Source organism: Plasmodium inui, assembly GCF_000524495.1.
Source record: "Plasmodium inui San Antonio 1 unplaced genomic scaffold supercont1.16, whole genome shotgun sequence".
NCBI classification, from domain to species: domain Eukaryota; phylum Apicomplexa; class Aconoidasida; order Haemosporida; family Plasmodiidae; genus Plasmodium; species Plasmodium inui.
In genome coordinates this window covers 390,912-413,604 of record NW_008481850.1, presented here as the reverse complement: position 1 = coordinate 413,604, position 22,693 = coordinate 390,912, and the positions used below count along the sequence as shown (strand labels likewise).

The following is a 22,693-nucleotide window of genomic DNA, read 5'->3' as shown; positions in this document are numbered from 1 at the left end:
AAGAACGAAACAGGAAAGGGTAAAAACGTTTAAAATTATAATGTGTACATTTTCATTCCTAGATGCAGTGCTACAAATCTTTCAAACAGGAAATTTCACATTCACTAGACTTTTCCACCACTTAACAGTGTGGCCGATTTTGAAATAATGTGTACATCAAAATTATGCACCTCCGTGTATGGGGAGGAATGCGTCACCCACGTGTGAATATATACTATTGTTGCTCTTTCACACGCGGTTGCTTAGCTACGCTGATGCGAACATATCCTTCGAGGGTGGTCCTCCTTTAGTGGTATTTGTTAACGTGCACTTTATTTTTCCCCTTAGCCTTTCATATTTGTATTTCGCTTGTTCATTTTTTCAATTATTTTTTTTTTTGTAACGCTTATGTGAGGTGTGCCACAATGGAACAGCAGATCTGGGAACAAATCCAAATTGTACATTCATTTAAGAGTGTATCCAATTTTTTTTTTTTGCATCTTCCCATTTTGTTAAATATTCTAGGATGCTTCAAACCGGCTTGTTATGTTTATATAACCTCTACACAAAAATGAAGTATTCCCATTTTCGCCTTACAATAATGCGAATAAAAAAAAAAAAAAGATCCGCTTGGTGTACATGTACTGACGGTGCTCGGTCAGGTTAGTATTAAACTCATCTCAGTTTTAACCTCTTCAAATTTGTTATTTTAAAAAGAGGGGAAATATTCACTAAATAATTTGTGGGATGCTTAGAGATACTAACCTTTTCTCCCTTTCTACATTTGTTTTAATTTTACAAAAGGGAAAGAAAAGTACCTACCACAGTGCTGCAACACAAAAAGAAAAAAAAAATTCCTCCCCTAGCAAATATTTAACATCCTTCCTGTGACATATTCGCCGATTATACCGCGTTACATGGAGGACACAGAATGATGCGCTGATTGCTTAAGCGCCACATGCCGCGAAAAAGAAAAGGAAGAATAAATCGCCCAGCTAAGAGCATCCCTTTGCACTGCACCACAAATCTGTCAACAGCACAAGGAGAAACACACGTGGTACGCGTTACGCATTACCCGCATTAAGATGTAATTGTTTAAAAGGACTCCTGCACGACAATCTCCCAGGAAAGAAAAAAAAAAAAAAAAAAAAAAAAGGGTCAAATGAAAAAAATAATAAACATGCTTGTACCCTATTACACCCACAACAATGTCTTAACTCCAAATTTGACTTTAAAAAAGAAGGCGGCGTTTTTTTTCTTTTATTTGGACCGCTACGTTTACTCTCCCCTGTTGCACACACTGCTGAGGGGCAAAAATGTGATAGAAAAAAACAGGTTAAAAAAAAGCAGCACCAAGGGGGTAGCAGACAAGTTCGGTTTGACATGCCGAAGCAGCCACGATGTAGGAATTCCCACTGGCAACAATGGAGAGCATAAAAATGACGACGAGATCGAAGAGAAGAACGCCATATGGCCAGAAGGAATTTCCTACGTGACACCCCTAGAAATAAAAAAAAAAAAACAATTGCAAAATGAAAAATTCAACGTTATATACATTGGGCACATGAGTATCTTAATTCAAAGCGCCAGCTTCAATATTTTAGTAGACCCAGTATTGTCTAACCGAATTGGTCTCTTCAACCTAGTGGGCGTGAAAAGAACAGTAAAGGCAGGAATAAGCTTCGAACATCTACCGAGCATTGACTTCATCCTGCTAAGCAACAACCGATTTGACACGATGGACAAAAGTACACTGAAAAAAATTGTACTCAGAGATAACAGCATAGTTATTGGTGGTATGAACATTCGAAGATATTTATTTAAAAGGAACTTCCCTGTTGTGTATCCCCTAAATTGGTTTAACAAAGTAGAATTCGAAAATTTGTCCTTTTACTATTTGCCCACCTTGACAAATAGCCATCGGTATGTTTTCGACAAAAATGTCTACCTTCCGGGATCCTTCTTAATCCATGATAGGAAAACCAAGGCGGCCATTTTTTATAGTGGCCACTCTGCGTATTCGAACCATTTTTTGCAAATCAAAAGTTATGTGAACACTGTTTTAAAAGGGGAAACCATCGATTTGTCCATTTTGCCCATTGGGATTTACAAGCCCAGTGCATTATATGCCCATTTTCACATGTCTCCTGGGGAGGCCATACGGGTGAGTAGTCCTCCGCCGTTCCTATGCGGCATGATGAGCACGAGATGCGCGTACCACGTGTAAATGGGCATTTAAATGTGTACCCATGTGAGCATGCAAGTATGTACACATCGGAGCGTTCCGATATGTACACACATATATGTGTATATTTTTCCCCATTTTGCTCCTCTTCCCCCTAGAGTCACCTCGATTTGGAGAGCAAAGCCTCTCTGGGAGTGGGCATGGACGTTTTCTGCTTAGGCGGGGAAAACTACAACGAAGCTACCACGGAGCTGTCGAATCGGTTGGCAGACTACGAACATGAGCGGAAGGAAAAAATTAACTTTGTTACATTACAGCCGGGACAGAGCATCATCTTGTGAGGCCCAAACGTTTACGAGAAGGAAAAGAAAAAGGAGTACAAGAAGAAGAAGACGAAGAAGTGGAAGAAGTAGTAGTGGAAGAAGAAGTAACTGAGCAGCTCCACATAATTCCTAAACGTGTAATGGCATATGCAATGGGAACTACCCATTTAAGGGCGCCACCTTAAAAGGAATCCCACAAAATGGACAACTGCGCAAAGGTAGAAGCTCCAAAATGAAACGTGTGAAGAAGTATCTTCCCTTGTCAGCTATTCATACGCCGTGGCCAAGGCCTTAAAGCATAACTTCTTTCGCTTGCTGTACTCCTTTTCCTTTCCAATTATGTCACTATTCATTTTTTGCAAATTCTCTTTTACCTTCTGTAATAAAAAAGGGACAATAGGAAGTTTCCCATCACACACATGAGTACGTATGCGGCATGCAATCTACCCAGTAGAGCTCTCCTAAAAAAAGGATTCCCCTCATGTTGTGTCTATCTAAGGATGCGTTTACAACATGTATGAATACATACCTTGATAATTGCTTGACTCTTTTGTAACAATTCGCTGGATGATAAGATGGACTTCCCCTCTTCATGCAGCTTTAGCACTTCATTTCTGTTCACGCCAATTTTCTTCAAGGAGTCGGTTAAAGCCTGTTTTGGAGGGGCGGCATGTGTATTATATATATGTATGTAGTAGGGGTGACCATGCGCATATGTGTAGGGGTAACACACGTTGAGGGAGCCCACACTTCCGCTCCGTGACACAGATCGTTACGTTTATCTCCCTGGTCAGCATGCTTATTTCCTTCTCCATAATTATTATCATTCTCTTTTTTTTCTGTTCATATTTTTTGTGAAATTCGTGCCGCCTACTTTTTTGTTTCTGCATTGAAATTTTTTTTTGTAACGTTGTGTTTTAACATTTTTGTGCGTTCACAATTTGGCACAGTTAGGTGGCGCATCCAGTTGCTCCACCACTTTGCCGCGTCTCATTTTGGCCCATTTGTGGTGCAGCTAATTTTACGGCACGCACCTCGACCAGTGCTTTAATGTTGCTGTCTATTTCGTTGAGAGCGTCGGAAAAACCCTGCTTCAGGGCCTTCTTAAAAATTTCCTTTTTTTCATTATGGCGGGATATAATTTTCTGGATTATCACCTCGGTGTCGCTGTCCCTTTCTTGTGCATTTTTTCCTCCCATGTGGGCCTGTACAGCGGGAAGGGGGCGACGTTTTTGAGGAAAACCTTCGGAGGATCATGTAGGTGATATATTCATTAATTATGCCCTCATGGCCATGTTGGCAAACGCAAGCAGAATAATTATAGGCATTAAGGAAAAAGCAGCCATTTTTTTTTTTTTCTTTTTCCATTTATTCGCTGGCGCACCTCCGAGGTGTCTGCACCCAGATTGTAATGCCCGAGAGGACTTTCACTCTCCGTTTTTTTCTTCAAGTCCCTTTCAGTTTTGTACCCCTTCGTATAATTTTTCTCATCTGACGAAATCTCATATTTTAGTTTGTCATTCTTTGCCTCGTTTTTTTTTGTTTTTTTCTTTTTCTTATTCTTCTTCTCTGCTGCGTGAAACAGTGGTAGCAAGCATGCGATAACGTGTCCACCACATTTAGGATTTCTTTCCTTCGTTGAGGAAACTGCCTGGGGTACAACGGGATACCCACAATTCTGTACCCCCCGGTGGGTCTTAAATCTGCGCACTTTGTTTTCGCTAACCGTCACATTTTGACGCTTTTACTCCTTTCCCTGCACCATGTCTAGCCTGTTTGTCGCTGAGAGGGTTAATCAATTTGTTAGTGTGGCTTTCCACTTGGGGAAATTTATCAACATGACGTATGCACATTTGGTATGATGTGCTATCAGGAGTCCCTATGTAATTTTTTTTTTTTTTTTTTTTTTTTTTTTTATTCCCCTTCATTTGCACAGACGTGAGTAGAGCCGTATACACTCGTCGCTTCAATGGAACATTCTTCTCCCTACTTTATGTCCTGGTTCATGTTAGATGCATTAGATAAGAATAGCTGGTCGTCCAGTTGTTCCTTTGCGTTGTTTTCCTAAAAGAGAAGGAGAGAGAGAAAGGGAGATTTATGTCTGCCCTTGGTACTTCTCGTTTTGATTTATTATTATTCTTTTTCTATCCCCCTTTTGGCATTACGCTAGTGGCAGTTGTTCCATCACTATTGTCGTCCTTCTCCTTTTTATCATGACGACTCCTCGTCTGGTGATCTTCCCTCTTGCTTCTTTTCGCCTCTTTTTTTAGTTTCACGGATACTCTTATGTGAGCAGCAAGGTGAATACAAAAGGAATAGAAGAAATTTTCACACATAGGATCATACTTACGCACATCTGCCTCTGCGTGCTCTCTCAGTTTGTGATTTGTTTCTTTTTTTTCCTGCCTGGCTTTCTTACTTGTCTAGGAATCTCCTCACCTCCTTCGAATTTCTCTTGATGTCTAGAGATAGACTGAACTTGTTGATGCTTTCGTAGTCGACGGCGTCCCTTATGTCTTGCCCCCTGAGTGGTTAAGCCGTAGCCCGGTGAAGCGGTATCACAGTGAAGTGGTATCGCGGTGACGTGGAAGGGCGGTGCAGCTGTGGGGAGGTTTCCCAAAGGGTGGATCGGCGAATGGCCATTACCACAGGCTGAATATGTTCGTCTGGTCTATTATAGCTTTGCAGTCCAGGGTGAATACATTTTTGCCCTCAAAGTGTACTGAAGTTATGTGGTAGTATGGGACCTCTATTTTGCATTTTTCATCTTCTTCGGGGTTGTCCTGTGGTAGCCAGTGGGGAGGGAAAATACACCCATGTGTATGTGCATGTAAATATGGACAGGTATACATGAGTGTGTGTACTTATTCGGGTCAGCTATCTCTGCTGCGTTGGCCCTATTCCGCTACGTTCCCCTTTTTTCGCTTTTCTCGCTTTGTTCCGCCTGGCGGCGTGTGGACAGTACGTAGTACAAAAATATGGAGCACTTCCCCAAGTAGCAGAGGATGAAGTCCTTGTTCACGTATTTTTTGTTTCCCCTTATGGTGAAGAGTCCTAAGCAGTAAGGGTGGGAAAAAGGGATGGAACGTAAAATGGGAAGCGCGAAAAAGTGGTATTCTGTGCGAAGGCAACCTGTGGAGACTCCAAACAAAAGCCCAATCGTGGGAACACCACCACCACCCGCCACAAAACAAAAAACAAACTTCTTAACCATCTTCAATGACGATCTTTCTGTCCATGTAGTTTTCCTCCTTGAGCCAATTTATGCACTCCTCATCGAACTTAAAAATCTTAAAATTTTTCAACTTTTCTAACGTGTTTATATTTGCATGCAACCCTTTGATGTTGAATGTAGCAAAGTCGATCCTTCTGAAGGACCTCCACAAAAATTCTGTATAACAGACCTTCAGCTCCAGATCATTTTCGACTTTTATCTTTTCGAAGATTTGCTTTGTTAGGGTTAATCTGACGAAGAAACGGAGGGGGGGGTGGGAATAAGTTGTTGTGTAGATGTGGTTCGTGAAGAGGAAGAATCGGAATGTGATTGCCCAATGTGGTGGGGTAGCACGAATGTTTGCTGGTACATGCGCATGGGAGGAGGCGGATGAACCCGCAACGTTTCGTCCTGTGCTTCTGATCACATTTCGTGTGCTTCGGGGACGGCTAGACCCATCCATGCTCCGTGACATGTAACACGGTGGCCGTGATGTGGGGCCACATTTCCTGGAGGGCCTTACGCCAACAGAAATGCACATGTATATACTTATATGTAGGCGCCCCGGAACCTTACAGATCTGTCGTGAAGGATGACTCTACTTTCCTCCGGAAGGACGAGCTGCTACAGTTTAGAAACGAACTTAACACGGAGCAGAGGTGGCGCCGCAAAAAACTGAAGCTGAAGAAGTACTTCAGGTTGTCACTTTCATAATTCGTGTACGCGATTAATTTGTTGAAAATAAATTCGCAGAATTTGATGGAGGTTCTTAAGTCCACATCGATGTTCTTTTTTTCTTCAATGGTGTTTTCAAGTATGACTATGAGAGAGGGAAATGAGGGAAAGCAAGTTTTCACTTGAACCAAGTGTAGTTAATCTCGCCTTATCATCGCAGCATACATATATACATGAATACATACATATACACACAGAAGCATAGACACCTGAATGTGTTCACATGTAGTGACTACATTTGCACATTTTCTCCAATAGAGAAGTCGACGAATTGTATAGAGGGAAAACAAAAACGGAAGTGCCTCAGGTTAGCACACTACAAACAAACATAATGAAAAAATTACTCATTTTATCAACCACTTCCCACACGACGGAGGATAGAAAAAAATCATTGTATGTTTCGAAGAAGTATTCTAATATTTCTATTAGGGCCTTTAAATGTTGACTGTTTATGTTTTCTATCATAGGGGGAAGAAAAAAAAAAAAAAAAAAGGAGAATGATGCCTTCGTCTAGTTAGGACACAAAGGGGGAAATTTTGCATACCTGCATGTACACCCCCAAGCACGCACGTGATGCCCTTACCCTCATTCTCGCATAGATTCTTTAATTTCTTCGTTTTTAACAAAATGGTATCTTTGTTCAGCATATTCATTGTAGCACACATTAGGTCTCATTGTTTGGTAAACAAACTAAATAGCAATGCGGTACTTTAATGATTCATATTACACTTGGTATGTGTTCCCCCCCGTTGTGAATGCAAAGTTGGTTTGTTTTTACGAGACAATTTTATTTACGTGCGCTCATTCACATGGAAATTTGGAGAATCTCCTTTTTTCCTTTCGTCCAACTGAGAAGTCTATCGAACAAGCGTGTGGGACGCGGAAAAAAAAAATAAAGTAAAAATAATAAAATAAACAAGTATAGCACGAAAAGCGGAACAAAACAAAATGACCTAGGCGCCGACAGAAACGAACGGTTGTTCACCACTTACCAATCCTTGTAGATACACTTTTCGATGTCTTTTTTTTTTTTTTTTTTCACAGCTGATAAATTGACTCAAAATATTTTTGGTGACCCGAAAAGTTATGACACACTTGACCCCCCAATGTGTTGATACAGCCGTGCAACCCTAATCCATTTTTTCCTTAAAACAACCTCCGCCTCGCCCCTTAGCTTTTTCTTTCTGTCTTATTATAAATAGGAACCAGAAAGAATGAAAATACTTTGCTAAAGTTAAAAAATTTAAGGAAGAAATGTGGCGCTTTTTCTGGCCCCAAGTGGAAGGAGGATCGAGGTGTGCCTCTGTTGCGATTCACGCACATGCGCAAGAAAATTGTATCTCCTTGAATGTTCTACTGAAACGAAGGCTATAATTTATGCCAAGACAGGTACTGCGAAGGGATTATGCAGGAGTGCTCCCTCCACACGGAAACACAGCAAGTGGGCATAAAACAGTTTAGGGGTACCCGTGTCAGGCGAATTCTTCTGCCGCTTAATTCCATTTAGCTGGGTTCTTAATTAGCATAATGAAAAAGCCCAACCCCAAGTGTAAACACATTCGATACTCCCGTTTCACGAAAAATAAAATTCCACTACTTCCAGCCTCTGCGGGGGAGGGGTTATCAAAACAGTGACTCGTCATTCCAAGTGCACTGGCGGAAGGAAAGTTACCCTCATGAATGGGGAACTCTTCTAACCTTAAAGGATTACCAAAAAAAAAAAAAAAAGACCAAATTGTACAAAAAATGTAATACACTCTACTGTACTGCAAAAAGGAGCAGCCTTCAAACGCAGCACATAGCAGCGCAAAAACACACAGACGTGCTAAAATAAATTTGACGCAAGAGGAGTTTTGAAAAAAAAAAAAATAATAATAATAAAGGCATATGCCTAAAAACACAATGCATCATTGCTGGACACATTGGCTGATTTTTTCATTCGTTGAGCAACTTGTGCAATTGCAGGAGAAACACTCAGAGGACTAAGACCAGCGAAATGAAAAGGTGTAATCCACATTTTAACAAGTGGACGTCAAAATTAACTTCCTTTTTTTAACTTTGCATTTTTCTACATAAAGATGTGTTCCTTCTCGAGGCCACCACATGTGAAGAAGGAAATATATATGTACATATGAATTATTCCAAATATATACTGGCCCCCCAAAACAGCGTGGGGTTAAATACAGGCGCCAGATTGTTGACGCTGGCAAATTGGGTTAACTTGCGCGATTACGCTGCCACCTGGTCACGTCTCCCCCTTCGCATTTAGCGGGTACATGTGTAAGGGCCTATGCCTAAGTGGTTATTCGTAAGTACGCCTTTGTAAGCGTCCATTTGTAAGCACTCATTTGTATGGATCCATTTGTAAACGCTCAATTGCACGCGGTACATTTTGCATCGTTTGCATGCTTCTCCAAAGTGTGTAAGTAAACACTTTTTTAAGAAGAAGAAGAAAAAAAAAAAAAAAACTACACATGTTACACACCTCACGCACGTACGTATGTACATACCCACTTGGATGTGAAAGGTTAAAGGTCTACATGCTGGAAGGACAACTCAAAATTTCAAGTGCAAAAATAATTCCGCAACAAACAAGTACCCCCCTCTGCGAAACTGTCTAGCGGTAATACTGACACAGAAAAATAGAGCTCAGCTCACGCGGCCCTTTTCCATGCTGTATTTTTGCTCTTCCATTCATAAGTAATCATTCATCTCTCATCATTTTTTTTTTTTCTTCCAACACATTTATTTCTTGCAGTGATATTTTCGCCTTTCCAACCAATCTGCTCAATTCAATTCCTCCCTTTCGAATGTTTTTTCCTTTTTTTTTTTTTTACATGTAAATGAGCACACACATCCACACTTGTTGCCCCACCTTAACCTCTCTGCGCATAAGCCCTTTTAACCCTGAACCCTGCCATTTTCAATCCCTTGCTGTAACTGCGTTTTCCCGATAAGACAGTTAAGCGAGCAGTTTTTTTCCTACGACAGCGCTGGGCCAGTTTGTGCCCATTTTACGGAAATATTTACGGCAATTTCACGCTATTCTTTCGCCAATTTCACGCCATTTTACGCCAATTTCACGCCATTATTTCGCCAATTTCGCACCATTTTACGCCCATTTCCTCCCCCCCCTGACAAGATGCAAAAGGAGCGCGACTCGACGGGGAGGTTCTTGGTGGTGGACAAAAGCTCGGGAAACTACGAAGCCCTGATCGAGCAGGAAATGAACAAAGTATACGAGAGGGTAAAGCAATTAGATGCCAATCAGGTAGAATTCTTGCAGGCTTTTCATGAAATTCTCTACTCACTCAAACCCCTCTTTATGGAAGAACCAAAATATCTTCCCATCATCGAAATGCTATCAGAGCCTGAGCGCGTTGTCCAATTTCGCGTGTGCTGGATAGACGACAGTGGCATCCAACGCAAGAACAGATGCTTCAGAGTTCAGTTTAATAGCATTCTTGGTCCTTACAAAGGAGGACTGCGCTTTCACCCGTCCGTAAATTTATCCATTGTGAAATTCTTGGGCTTTGAACAAATTTTTAAAAATTCTTTAACTGGTCTTTCCATGGGAGGAGGAAAAGGAGGATCGGATTTTGACCCCAAGGGAAAATCAGATAGCGAAATTCTGAAATTCTGCCAAGGGTTCATGAACGAGCTGTACAGACATATAGGGCCATGTACAGACGTCCCCGCAGGGGACATTGGAGTTGGAGGAAGAGAAATAGGTTACCTATTCGGCCAGTATAAAAAGTTAGCGAATCATTTTAATGGTACTTTAACAGGAAAGAACGTGAAATGGGGAGGATCCAACTTAAGAATAGAAGCAACAGGCTACGGTTTAGTCTACTTCGTTTTGGAGGTTTTAAAATCGCTAAACGTTTCAGTCGAAAAACAAACAGCAGTAGTTAGTGGCAGCGGAAATGTAGCCCTTTACTGTGTTCAAAAATTACTACAACTGAATGTAAAGGTCCTAACCCTAAGTGACAGTGATGGATACATTTTCGAACCAAACGGATTCACAAATAGCGACCTGAATTTTATCATAGAATTGAAGGAGGTGAAAAAAGGAAGAATTAAAGATTATTTGAAGCACTCTTCAACAGCCAGTTATTTTCCAAATGAGAAACCTTGGAGTGTTCCATGCACCTTAGCTTTCCCTTGTGCTACTCAAAATGAAATAAACCTTGAAGATGCCAAGAATTTACACAAAAATGGATGCATGCTAATCGGTGAAGGAGCAAATATGCCATCCACTGTCGACGCCATTAACTATTTTAAGTCCAATAAAATCGTCTTTTGTCCTTCCAAGGCTGCCAATGCTGGGGGGGTAGCCATTAGTGGACTCGAAATGGCGCAGAATTTTCAGTTGACGAAATGGACCAGGGAAGACGTAGATGAGAAGCTGCAAGAAATTATGAAAAATATTTTCGTGGCATGTTCGGAAAATGCTTTGAAGTATACAAAGGATAAGTACGACTTGCAGGCGGGGGCCAACATTGCCGGCTTCTTGAAGGTTGCGGAGTCGTACATCGAGCAGGGCTGTTTCTAGAGAGATTTGAGGCGGTGGAAGATTGCTCCGCGTGGTAACCGCGTGGGAGCGGCTGCCTCCCTTTCGGGTCTACCGCATGCCCACCCCGCTTTCCTCCATTTGAAGGGGCACGTTAAGAGGCACGTTAAGAGGCACGTTAAGAGGCACGTTAAGAGGCACGTTAAGAGGCACGTTAAGAGGCACGTTAAGAGGCACGTTAAGAGGCACGTTAAGCGGCGCGTTAAGAGGCTTTTTTTTAACCGTCTCTTTAATAGCCCCTCCACCACCATTTATCCATTTTTACAACCCTCTTTAAAAGTACGTTCCACGCTAATTCGAACGATATCACGACGGGTGCATCCCCCACCGCACCCGTGGTAGTATCTACCACCGCGGTGCATATCGTTAAAGTCACACACGAAAGTACACATCAGTTTATTTTCCCCTCCTTCACATGTCCGCAAGTGACTCATTTATCGCAAATGCGCATACCTGCTGCGCACTCATCGTTTTGCACCTCCCCATTTAAACACACAATCCAGTAGAAAATTAACCAAACGGATGAAAGCGCCTTGCTCTAATTTGCCTACCGTTCAACGGGTGCTCGTGGTGCCTGTGGCGGCCGGTCCAGGGAGCATAAAAATGTTCGGAAATTCGTACAACGGGTATTGATCCACTGTTCAGCCGCTACCCAGCGGGTACCCAACTGCTATCAAAATTGCGCAATGCGCTTAAGAGGCGCAAAACAGGGAAAAACAAAATAGGGAAATAAACCAAGTAGGAGCTGACCCGAACAGAAAAGCATAGTCAGCCCTGCAATGTGAGAAGCCAGCGCGCCAAATAAATTTACACATGGTAGGGAAAAATGGCAGTTGAAAAGCTCGCGTGAGGGGGGGTTCCCGGGTTATGCTGCAATTTTTCTAAAAAATAGGAGTTTTTTTTTTCTTTTTTTTGCTCTGTTTGGGTTTTTTCAAAGTTGTAAATATCCTCTTGCGTGTAACTAAAACAATGTGAGCGTTACGAGTAAGCGCTCTATTTGCGGTGGGCAGAAAAAACAACAAAAATGACGCAAAGGGGCAAGGCAGGGGTCTTTCTACATATGCCGTGGAAGGGACACAAACAGCGCGTCGAATTGGCCCCTCTCCCACATGCGGGAATGATTGGTCACACTGAGACAAAAAGGAGAAACAATTAAGGTAGAAAAAAAAAAAAAAAAAAAAAAGCCATAAGAATATTACCACTTATAACGGATGCGAATATTCAAAACATTTTCGAAAGGCTTTCAAAAAGGGGGAAGGACAAAAATGTCCACCTAAGAAGGGGAGAGCGAGAGGAACGGGTACTCATACGAGTAATGTAACTACATTTATCACGCTACAGACATGCATACTCTGATATTCGTGACAGAATTGCACTGAAGCAGAGGTACCTCTCACAATATCTCTGTAATGCTCATGCTCCACTTGGACACATCCTTCTGCAACATGTACTTCAATTTTTCTCGCAAGGGAGATAAGAAGATTTTCTTTAAGTTATTACTTTCAATAAATTTGTTAATCTTATCATCAAGGATATCTTCAGAAGTGAATTTAATTTTCCCCCACTCGCGTTCTCCCAGCTGAATACTCAACTGAAACGATTTTGTTGTTGGACTTTTCTTCTGTGTGCACTCTGCGTGATCCTCTGTATTTGAATGATTGCCACTATTACGTAATCCAAAGAAGGGAGAAAATTTTCTGTTTCTTTCCAAAGAATTTTCTCGCTTCACACACATGTTATCTGCGTACGTATATTCCCTTTCAGAACATGCTGTATCGCATCCTTTGGCCATGTTATATAAGTGATCCGCGAACTGGGCATTTGTCTGTTCTATACACTGGAGGCTTTTAAAATTGATTTCGTTGTACTTTAGATCGAATTTGGGTGCTTCCTCGGATTTCTCCCATTCTATGCACTTGTTTGGCTGGTGGGGAATGTTTGCTTTGGCACTCGAACTGAGTTTTTCATCACTGGTTAGTTTGTGCTGCCCAGTCATGTGGGAGGCACTCTCGAGAGGGGATTGATTTGGATGCACGCCATATTGAAATGGGTTATTTTCATGCACGCCATACTGAAATGGTCTATTTTGATGTGCACCATCGTGATGGGCGTCATTTTTTATTATCAAAGGCTCGTCGAGGAAAGTCACTGCTCGGTGTGTGTTCCCCTTTACCTTGTTGGGCGATGCAAGCGAGCTGGCTAGTTTGGCCCCAAGTGGGTTCGGCTGCTTGGCTAAAACTTTGAGGGGATATCCAGCTTGCACTTTCTGTTCTTCACTTGGGGGATTCCGTTTAATCAGACTCGCTCCTTGGGGGCTATAGCCACTGAAGGGGGAACTACGCCAATCAGGGGGAGAAATGCCACTCGGGTTGTCCTTCTCTCTGTGTATATTTATTTGGGGGCTACTGCGGTTCGCGTTGGGGGGTAACATGTGAAGCGCGTTATGAGGTGCACATTGTGGCCAATGAACGTAGGGGGAAGGGAACTGTCCCGCTCTACCAGGAACCACAACCCGACGGGCGTGACCGCAGGGGGCATGTGCACCAACTTTGCTTTGCACATTTTTATCAACATGGTGTGCCGCAGATTCAACAGGGATGAAGTTACCACTGGCAGTGGCCCTTACAGCGCCACTTAACTTCTCTGCGTTCGTTTTAAAAAGGGAAAACGGATTTTCCGTCGCTACATTTGGCAATCCTTGGGTATATAGAAACCTACCTTTTTTGAGGTGCTGTTCTTGTAAGCTACTATTTTGTGGAGCATATGGATTATCCCCAAATGGTGTATAGGTACACATGCCGGGTTTTGGCGCAGCCCTTCCCAAATAATGTTCGTTTTTTTTTTTTAAAACAGTTTGATTATTATTCATTGCATGCTGATTTAGGCATGCTGCTCTCATTTTTACATCATCGGGAGGAGTACAACTGGGTACATAGGATCCATTTTTGAAGTGATAAAAATTGTTTGGCATTCGTGTACCATAGGTGTGCATACTTTGTTGCATGTAAGGGTAAAGGTGGTTCTTCTTTCCCTGGTTTTGGTTCTTTTTTTGATTTTCAAGGTGAGCTGCTATGCCTTCCTCGTTAAAGGCGAACATTTTAATGTTATTGTTTACTCTGGGCATGTTGGCTCCCACAATGGGGTTGCATAGTGAGGGTCGGCTGTTTGGTGAGCCGTTTTGGCGTAGGTGCCTGTCGGTGCTGCCCTGCATGGTGGAAGTGAGTTTGTTTGTTGGAGTGTGGGTCCCATTGGGGAAGCTTCTGTTGAGTGGGTTGATATTCCGCTGTCCGCTCCTGATCGGGTTGATATTCTTCTGTTCGCTGCTGAGTGGGTTGATATTCCGGTGTCCGGTGCTGATCGGGTTAATATTCTGCTCTCCGCTGCTGATCGGGTTCATATTCTGCTCTCCGCTGCTGATCGGGTTCATATTCTGCTCTCCGCTGCTGAGTGGGTTGATATTTTGCTGTCCGCTTTTGAGTGGGTTGATATTTTGCTGTCCGCTTTTGAGTGGGTTGATATTTTGCTGTCCGCTTTTGAGTGGGTTCATATTCTGCTCTCCGCTGCTGATCGGGTTGCTGCTTTTCTGACCGTTGCTGCATCCCCCCTTCCCATATACGGCCCCCCCTTGGAGACAGTCCGTTATTTCCCCATTGACGTACGTCTGGAACGTGGGAGTGGGTTCTTTCTTGTAAGAGCTGTTATCTCCCGCCTGGTTAAGGTCCCTATGGGGGTCATTGCCTCCACTTGAGGGGTAATTATTTGCGGCCGTTTTGGGTTCCTCGTTGTGGAGAAATGCCCCCACAATTGGTAACCCGTCCTCTTCAGGGTTGTTTCTTCTAAGAGGTAGGTTTATACCATCATTCGTTGTATCTTTCGTGATGCTGTCTTCACACGGGATAATTTTGGGTGCAGATTCTTTTGCATACATTTCGGCATTTTGTTTGGTAGCCATTTGTGTGGGTCTACTTGGACAGTTCGCTCCATTGTAATTCTGTCTCAGAGTGTAGTGGGGAATTTCCACATACCGATCTTTACTGATGACAGACTTACCCGTGTTGTAAAGAGGTGGGACGTCCACAGCCCAGTGCGCACATCGGACATTTTTGTAGTTGTTGCTCTTGTACAATAGGTCCTCTGAGTTGTGTATTTTTTTTTCCGCCGCGTTGGTAATGCCGCTTGGAAGGCCACTTCGCAAACCGCTTCGAAAACCGCTTGACGAACGTTCCTCCCCAATTGGGGCGAACTTATTTTCAAAATGTCTGCCTAATTTATGCCCCACTGTATTGTTCCCCTGAAGAAAGTAAGCTCTGTTTGGTAAGTTTACCATCCCGTTGGTTTCGTTAAAATAGGGGTGATGTGCGCACTTCATTTTTCCCTCCGCCGCACGTGTGCGTAACTGCACTGGTATGTTTTTGCTCTTTAATTTTGTTAACTTGTCTGGCATGACACTATGCGTCGGATTGCACACCGGGTTGGACATCGGATTGTACATGGCGACGCTTCTACTCTCGTTTGTTTTGTAAGGAGACGCCCCTGGCAGAGCGTACTTGCCCTGTGGCAGGTAACAACCTCTGTTCATCCATGGGTCGGATTTGTGAACCGATTTACCATTCGAGATGCTATTCTGCGTGCTCATCCCATTAGGAGCACTTGTTTTATTGACTACATTTCCATTTTTGTTCAGAATCCATCTGTTCCAGTTGGAGTCGACCGTGTGCCTAGCATCGGACCTGTTGGGCTGACTCCATTTGGCAACCTCGTCCCTAAATGTGGAAGCTTTGTCGGCTGGGAAATTACCTTTCGAGAGTTCTTCTCCCTTATCATGAGAAGGGATGTCCCCGGAAACGGGTCCATGTTCGTCCGATCCACTTGTGTATTGCTTTGCTTCTACCTGGGCAGATATGAAGAGGTCACTCGAATGGGGGAAGTCTTCATCATTACTCTTCTTGGCATTTCTAATTTCGCTCAACAGGTTCACCTCATTTTGTTCATCTCTTTCCTGCGTTGCCTCCAACCCTCCTGCATCTACTTTTTCGTTTTTGTACACAAATGTATCCCTTGAGAAGACGAGGTTTGATGTAGAATTGGGTCCTTTCTCGGCTAGCTGTGGGTGTCCGCTTGATAGATACGAGTCATTCCTCAGACCATTTTCTTTTTTCCATTTTTCCATAGAAGGGATTTGTACAAAGCTGTTATGAAGGTGCCTTCTCGAATTGTCTCCCGCTGTGTCCTTCCCGTTTGGGGGAAAATTTGCACGGGTTAACTCCCCCAAGTGGTGCGTCTTAATCGTGTGTGCATTATTCTCGTTAGGGATGCCTTCCACGTCATGGACAGTGGTCATACGATTTTCGTTTTTATCTTCTGTCCATTTCTCACTTAGTACGCGACCTATCTGTGCTAGCTTTTCTTTTTGTGCACCCAACATCGGAAGGCGTCCCTCCACGTTAGAGGATTTTTCGTCTTCACTGAAAATATTTGTCGCGGCGCCAAACACACACCTTCTGAACAAATTTGTTTTGAAATTGTTCTTGTCTCTTTTGAGGGGTGAACCCCCAGCAGGTGGTGGTTTTCCCTTCTGTGATTCTACACTTCTGCTGCCACTCTCGTGGCCATCCTTAAAGGACGGGGTGCTCGAAAGTATAAAAGAACAACAAGTTGTGTCTTCTTTAACTAGTGAAGAATTTGAAAGCAGTTTCGTCGAATCTGGCATTATATTATGTGTCCCTTTTTCTGTCAAAAATTTGGTATATTTTAAATTCCCTTCGCTATTTTCATCTAAGTAGCTGTCATAGTGGAGGGATTTTTCTAAACGGTGATCCTCCTCTTTAACGGTTGCAGTTATGTAACTCTCACTGGGTTCTTCCACTGGTGGAAGTTCACTTCCACTTGGTTGCTCACTTTGGTCTTTTTGTTCGCGTGATGATCCTATGTGATCATGTTGAAGAAGATTATCCTCTTCCTCACCGTTAGATGTGTCCTTGGTCGCCACTCCAGATGTGCGAGCGTCCCCCTTACCGCACCGAACATTTTGGAAATCATTCGTTATTTTGCTTCTGTTAATCTCGTGGCAATTTAGGAGCAATTCGTCATAGGTAGAGCTGCTTACGCCACCTTCGTTGCGCGTAGAGTCGTTTCTTTCGTTGGGGTCATCCCCTTGAGGAATCCCCTGGTCATCACCATTATGGAAGCTCTTTCCACTTTTATGTTGATGTACCAAGTTGGAGGAATCTGTTAAATTAATTCCGATGTTTACATTTTCCATCCTCACGTCGCTTTCGTCGGAAGAAATATAATCGTCCAAGGAGCTGGAAGAATGCTCTTCGAGGGAGATGTCTTTCACTTCCTCTTCTAGCAGATAATCCTGCGTGTTTTGTCCCTCCGAGTTTGTAAAGAAAAGGGGTTCTCCATGTTTTCCCTTCTCAGAAGTGTTTTCCAAGGCACTTTTGGACTCCGCTTTCTTTTCCGTGGCCAATACGCTAGATGACACCCCTCTAGGTGCACTTCTTTCCGCATTAAACACCCCATTTCTGACATCCCCGTTTTTGTTAAATGTGACGGAGGAAGGCGTTTTCATCTTAAATCGTTCAACGTTATATTTGGTCAGATAAAAAGAAGCGGATCCATATAGCCATAGGCTAGACACAACACTGCTGTAGACATGAATAGTGATGTTGTAAAAAACATCAGTCTCTGCATTTTGCAAGATAATACTCGATGATTTATAAATTTTGGATTCGGTTGATTTAATGAAGCCATCGACAAATTTGGTCGTGAATAACTTAAATTCTAGACTTCTCTTAGGTAACTTCTGTTGTGTATGTCTAAGTAGCTCTTCATTATTTGTATCTACGTTGATTTTTATGTAAATGCTCTTGCACTTGTACGAGGCTTCTATATCTAGAGGATATTTTTCCCTTCTGGTGTTTTTTGCTAAAATTGCTTTTCGGGCACTAATGTTGTAATCGTCTGCTTTGTGGGCTTCTACCATTTGGGTCCCCACGGAATCGTGCCCCATGCCGCCTCCCATGTTGCCTCCCATTATTCCCTTCGTACCCTTCCCTATCTCGTACCTTCCACAGATGGAGGTCTCAATGGGCGCTACGTTCTTCGTCCTGCACAATGAGTTTCTTCTGTGGATCACTTCCTTTGGGGTTTCCCTTTTGGGGATCACATCCACTTTGCTTTCTTTTTTGAGTTCCCCTTTGCCTTCCTTTTTGAGTTCCCTTTTTCGTTCCCTTTTGCCTTCCCATTTGTCTTCCCTTTTCCCTGCCCCCTTGACCTCCCATTTGGAGTCTTTCCCACCTCGTGCACCATTTTTGGGGTACGGAACGATGGCGCTTCTCCTCAAAGCTTCCCTTTCGCGGGAGATCATTTCCTTCATTTTGGCCAAATTCCGTTTGCGTATATGGGCCAAGGTGCTGACGTGTTGCGTCTCCTGCGAGTCACAGCTCAGGTTAGAATTGTCGAGGGAGTGAATAGGATGGTGATCATAGGAGCTGGAGCTATGACAAGAGGGAATGTTATAGATCTTATTTTTGTCGTCCTTTTCGGTTGCTTCTAGTGGAGTATTCTGATCTGTGTCCTTTTTAGACGCTGCCTTTTGGAAAAAGATGGACTTATCTTTGCTCTTCATTTTTTTCCTTTCGCAGATAATTCTGCCTGTTCTGTTCAGGTTTCCGTATTGTTGACTTCCGTTCTGGTTCCTCTGTTGTCGTTCCTCCTTTACCATTTTGATCGACTTAAGTGGTTCGTTACCTATTGATACTGCATACATAGGAACATTATTTTGCTTAGAAATGAAGGGGGATTTTATCTTAAGTGCTTTGTTGGTGTCATTTTTTTTGCTTCCTATTTTGGGGCACCTACGTAATGTTGTGTTTGTCTGTTTTTTTGTGTATTTCTCGCCCTTTACATAGTCGTGCTTCATGGGGGAGTCTTCCTTTTTGGCGCTCGGCATGCTGTTTGCTCCATTTTTGCATATCTCCCCCTTCCGCTTTAGCTCAACCAATTTTAGAGAATCGGAGAGGTTTGAAAGGGTGGGACGATTGGGATGATTGGGGCGATTGGTCCGATTGGGGCCATTGTGTGTGTGTGTCTTCTCACCATTCAGGTGCACTTCGGCTAGGTCTACGCTTTGCACCAACTCGACTGTTCTATCCTTGGGCGGTGTTTCCACCTGTTTGCTCACTTTTTGAGGCAGCGCACCACGCCCGTTTTTCAGAGCCCAGTTTGCGTAGTCATTTTTTCCAGTTTTTGAGATGCCCTGCTTTCTTGCCTTATTTAGTAACCCTTCCCGTAAATGGCGCTTGGAGAACATCAAAGGGTTCACTGTTTTTTTTTTTTTCTCACCCCAGGATGGTGCTCCTCTCATGTGGTTCACTTCGCTTGCTTCTTCCGCTTCTCCTGTTTCTCCCGTTTTTCCCACTTCTTCCACCTGTTCCACCTCTTCCTGAATTAGTGAACCAAAACGAGGGGACAAGAAATATGCATCCTCTTCACCCCTGGCACGCTCCTCCCCTTGTCTTGTCTTCTTCACCTTTTCTTCCATCGAAATCGCATACCTTCCTTGCTCATTGGCCCTCTTAATTTGCCTAATATAGTTGATACTTCTACTTAGCTTATCCTTCCGGTGAACGAAGTCATCATCGGGGCAGCTTTTCCTCTCTTCAAACGAGCCACAATTGGAGTCCTCCTTTTCTAGCTCTCCTTTGCTCCCCACAAATGGCTGCATAAACTCAGACATTAGAGGATAGGTAAGGTTCTCCTGACTGTTAATAATTTTCTCATGTTTTATAATTTTTACACTTGGATGATATTCTTCCCTATTTATCATGAGGTAGTTTTCCGGGATGAACTGCACCTTTTCGTATGGCCTTCCTTCCTGCACAGAGTAGGAGCCATCGATACTTTCACCGTTTTGATGGTTCAATAGGTGATATTTATTTCCTCCCTCTTCATCAAATTCGATTATATTTGATTCCCTAGGTGGGTAGTAGTAATCCATTTGGTCTTCTCCGCATTTTTCTGTAGGTCCCAATTTGTTTTCACCCTCATGAGCGTACCCATATGTGTGGATCGAATCTGTCAAACCGCTGTTATTGCATAGGAGAGACGTCTTATCGTCGGACTTGCTCCTTTTCGGTTTGTCAAATTGATCCTTTAGAACCCATTTCGATGGGTTCAGCATCTGCTTATTGTGGTTCATTTTTAAGGTGGCTCCTTTTTTGCCCTCCTCGAGTTGTTCTATCTTTTGTCCGTTACCTTGAGGTGGTGCTTCATAACGCTTGACCCATTTTTCAGCCACATTTACATTCTTAGCATTAGTGGAGTTGTCTAAACGGGTGCTGATTTCCTTTTTTGGAGCAGCGCTACGATTCTCTGCGTAATTATCCTCGGTGTTGTCTACACCGAGTAAGTCCCCCGATGGAACCCTCAAATTTTGGGCTCTCTTCAACTGGAACGCTCTAATTAGGTCACTTAGACTCTGTTCAGTATTGTTAAATTTGTTCATTTCACTTTGGGAATCATCCTGATTTGTCGAGCCGTTTGCCCTTTTCACTGTGCCTTCATTAACACGGCTTCGTAGCTGCGTGCTCTTCTTCGGCTCGTTTGGTCCCATCACACTGGCAGGGTTGAAGTAGGCTGCATCTTCATCATCATCCTTCTCCTCCCCTTTATCATATAGGGTTCCAAAATGTGGTAAATCTGCCAAATGTTCTCTGTGTCTTGTGGTGCTACTTCCGCTGTTGCCTTTGGTGCCATTTTTTTCTCTTTCCATTTCATTCATCTGGTTCCTCTGATGTGTACGGCTTTTATCGATGAAGGAGTAATTATTTCTTCCGTACACTTCTTTCGTTATCTTAACAAAGTCGTTTCTTCCTTCGGGAATCGCACTGATATCAGCATCATGGGTTGCATTTTTCTGATGGCTTGCTTTTTCCTGATGGGTCGTTTTTTCCTGATGGGTCGTTTTTTCCTGATGGGTCGTTTTTTCCTGATGGGTGTTTTTCCTACCCCCTACATGATTTGCAGTCCATTCTGTTTTTATAAGCCTGGACGAGGGGATGCTGGTTTGTTCATTTGGGATTTTCTCCCCTCTCTTCTGGTACAGAGGCTGTAGTCGATCCTCCATACCGTATTGCGTTGGCAGTGGCATTCGTTTGTCATTGTCATAGGACGTACCTTCCATTTTGCAGCTCAGGTGGGGATGATTTCCACCTTGGTAATGGCTGTTCCTGGGGGGAATATACCCTTGACGGAATCTGATCTCTAACGAGTCGTTCCTTCGGAAGACAGGTTCTCTTCCCATCCCCGTGATGTTCTTCTCATCATTGGTGTCATTTTTCCTGGCTTTACCTCCTACCTCTGGTGACATCCCATTATCGCAGATCACGTCATTTTTCTCATTTTGCAAAATGTGAGTAACCACCAAGTCATCACTTTTCTTTTTCCGCTCCGTTCGGTTCATGCTCAGCTCTCTTGATGAGGGGCTACCATTTAATGGTTTGGGCTTAGCCGAATAGTAAATCAAATCCATAGGCTTGCTATAAAGGAATATGTCTTCCTCCCTGAGGTAACTCTTCTCATTACATTCGTTCCTCGCGAGTATGCGAAGTGCAGAGCGGTTTTTGCCGCTGCTCACCTCTGCTGCGACTTTGTTCTTCATCTCCAATTTGAGTATGCTATTTTGTGGACCGATATTCTTTCTTTTCGTAAAGGGGAACGGAAAAGAAAGGGGGTAGAAAGACGGGAAGGGAATGGAAGGGAGGGGGAAAAATGAAAAAGGCATTAGTGAATCACAACCTTTAGATTTATCAAGTAGCTTTTTATTTTTGGAGTGCTATCCCCTCCCTGTTCCAGTATACCGCTGTCACTTGGGTATGAAATATCTAAGCTTGACTTGTCGCAGTGGAGTGTTTGTCACCTCTGGTTATGTAATTCCCTTTCGAATGATAAATCAAGTTTTTCCCGATGGTTGTGCAAAACACGTCATGGAAGAGTTTCTACTCAACCGGGCGTTAACAAGTAGGACATAAGTTTCCCCCTTTGAAATAGTTTTTTTTTTCTAGCCAATTTTTTAGTGCATTGCAGTGTGGTGTAGCGTAGTGTGAAGAAAAGATCTGTCTTGTTTTTTTTTGCCCCTGCGGTAGTTAACCTCTGTAGGAGTTTTTTTAGATCAACACAGAGTGGCCGCTCGTGTGCGTGGGGGGATACAATGTCGACGGTGTTATTGTAAGTGGAAAAATAAAAATGGCAATGAAGTGTTTTTTTTTTTTTACAATGTGGTTATAATATTTTTTGAATTCTTTGTCAATATTTTTTGAATACTTTGTCAATATTTTCTCAATTCTTTTACAACATTTTTTGAATTCCTTTTCAATATTTTTATAAGTGTAGATCACTCTTCGACTGAGCTGCAAAATTAAAACTTCCACGTGGAAGTTTTGTTCAGCGGTCACTCAGTTGAAGTAAGCTAAGGTACATACAACATGTACTTGCGAAATAGGCTAAAAAGACAGAAAAAAAAAAAAAAAAAAAAGCTTGAGTAGTGACTAAACAATTTTTTCATGGGAGTATTTTTCGTGAGTGTAGATTTGTGGGTGAATTTGTGTTTACGTTTACGTCTTTTTTATTGGTGTTATTTCTTGGTGTTTTTTCTTGGTGTTTTTTATTGGTGTTTTTTA

The 22,693-nt window shown here is 42.9% G+C and overlaps 4 protein-coding genes across 4 annotated transcripts; 2 read left to right on the top strand and 2 right to left on the bottom strand.

Annotated features, from left to right (window-relative positions):
* Positions 1-1,141: 1,141 nt before the first annotated feature.
* Positions 1,142-2,505, top strand: C922_03691 (hypothetical protein; the record flags this gene model as incomplete). The annotated part of the gene is made up of 2 exons (XM_008819280.1): positions 1,142-2,143; positions 2,323-2,505. The coding sequence occupies 2 exons, from the start codon at positions 1,142-1,144 to the stop codon at positions 2,503-2,505; spliced, it is 1,185 nt and encodes a 394-aa protein (XP_008817502.1).
* A 248-nt stretch (positions 2,506-2,753) lies between these two features.
* Positions 2,754-7,089, bottom strand: C922_03690 (hypothetical protein; the record flags this gene model as incomplete). Its single annotated transcript, XM_008819279.1, has 15 exons — positions 2,754-2,864; positions 3,017-3,139; positions 3,264-3,371; positions 3,522-3,692; positions 3,872-4,059; positions 4,214-4,269; positions 4,478-4,551; positions 4,653-4,770; positions 4,907-5,011; positions 5,134-5,270; positions 5,453-5,541; positions 5,699-5,952; positions 6,278-6,521; positions 6,781-6,894; positions 7,020-7,089. The coding sequence occupies 15 exons, from the start codon at positions 7,087-7,089 to the stop codon at positions 2,754-2,756; spliced, it is 1,962 nt and encodes a 653-aa protein (XP_008817501.1).
* Positions 7,090-9,578: 2,489 nt separating this feature from the next.
* Positions 9,579-10,991, top strand: C922_03689 (glutamate dehydrogenase (NADP+); the record flags this gene model as incomplete). Its single annotated transcript, XM_008819278.1, has 1 exon — positions 9,579-10,991. One exon carries the CDS (start codon positions 9,579-9,581, stop codon positions 10,989-10,991), a length of 1,413 nt encoding a protein of 470 aa, XP_008817500.1.
* A 1,411-nt stretch (positions 10,992-12,402) lies between these two features.
* C922_03688 (hypothetical protein) lies at positions 12,403-21,675 on the bottom strand (the record flags this gene model as incomplete). The annotated part of the gene is made up of 1 exon (XM_008819277.1): positions 12,403-21,675. One exon carries the CDS (start codon positions 21,673-21,675, stop codon positions 12,403-12,405), a length of 9,273 nt encoding a protein of 3,090 aa, XP_008817499.1.
* Positions 21,676-22,693: the final 1,018 nt, after the last annotated feature.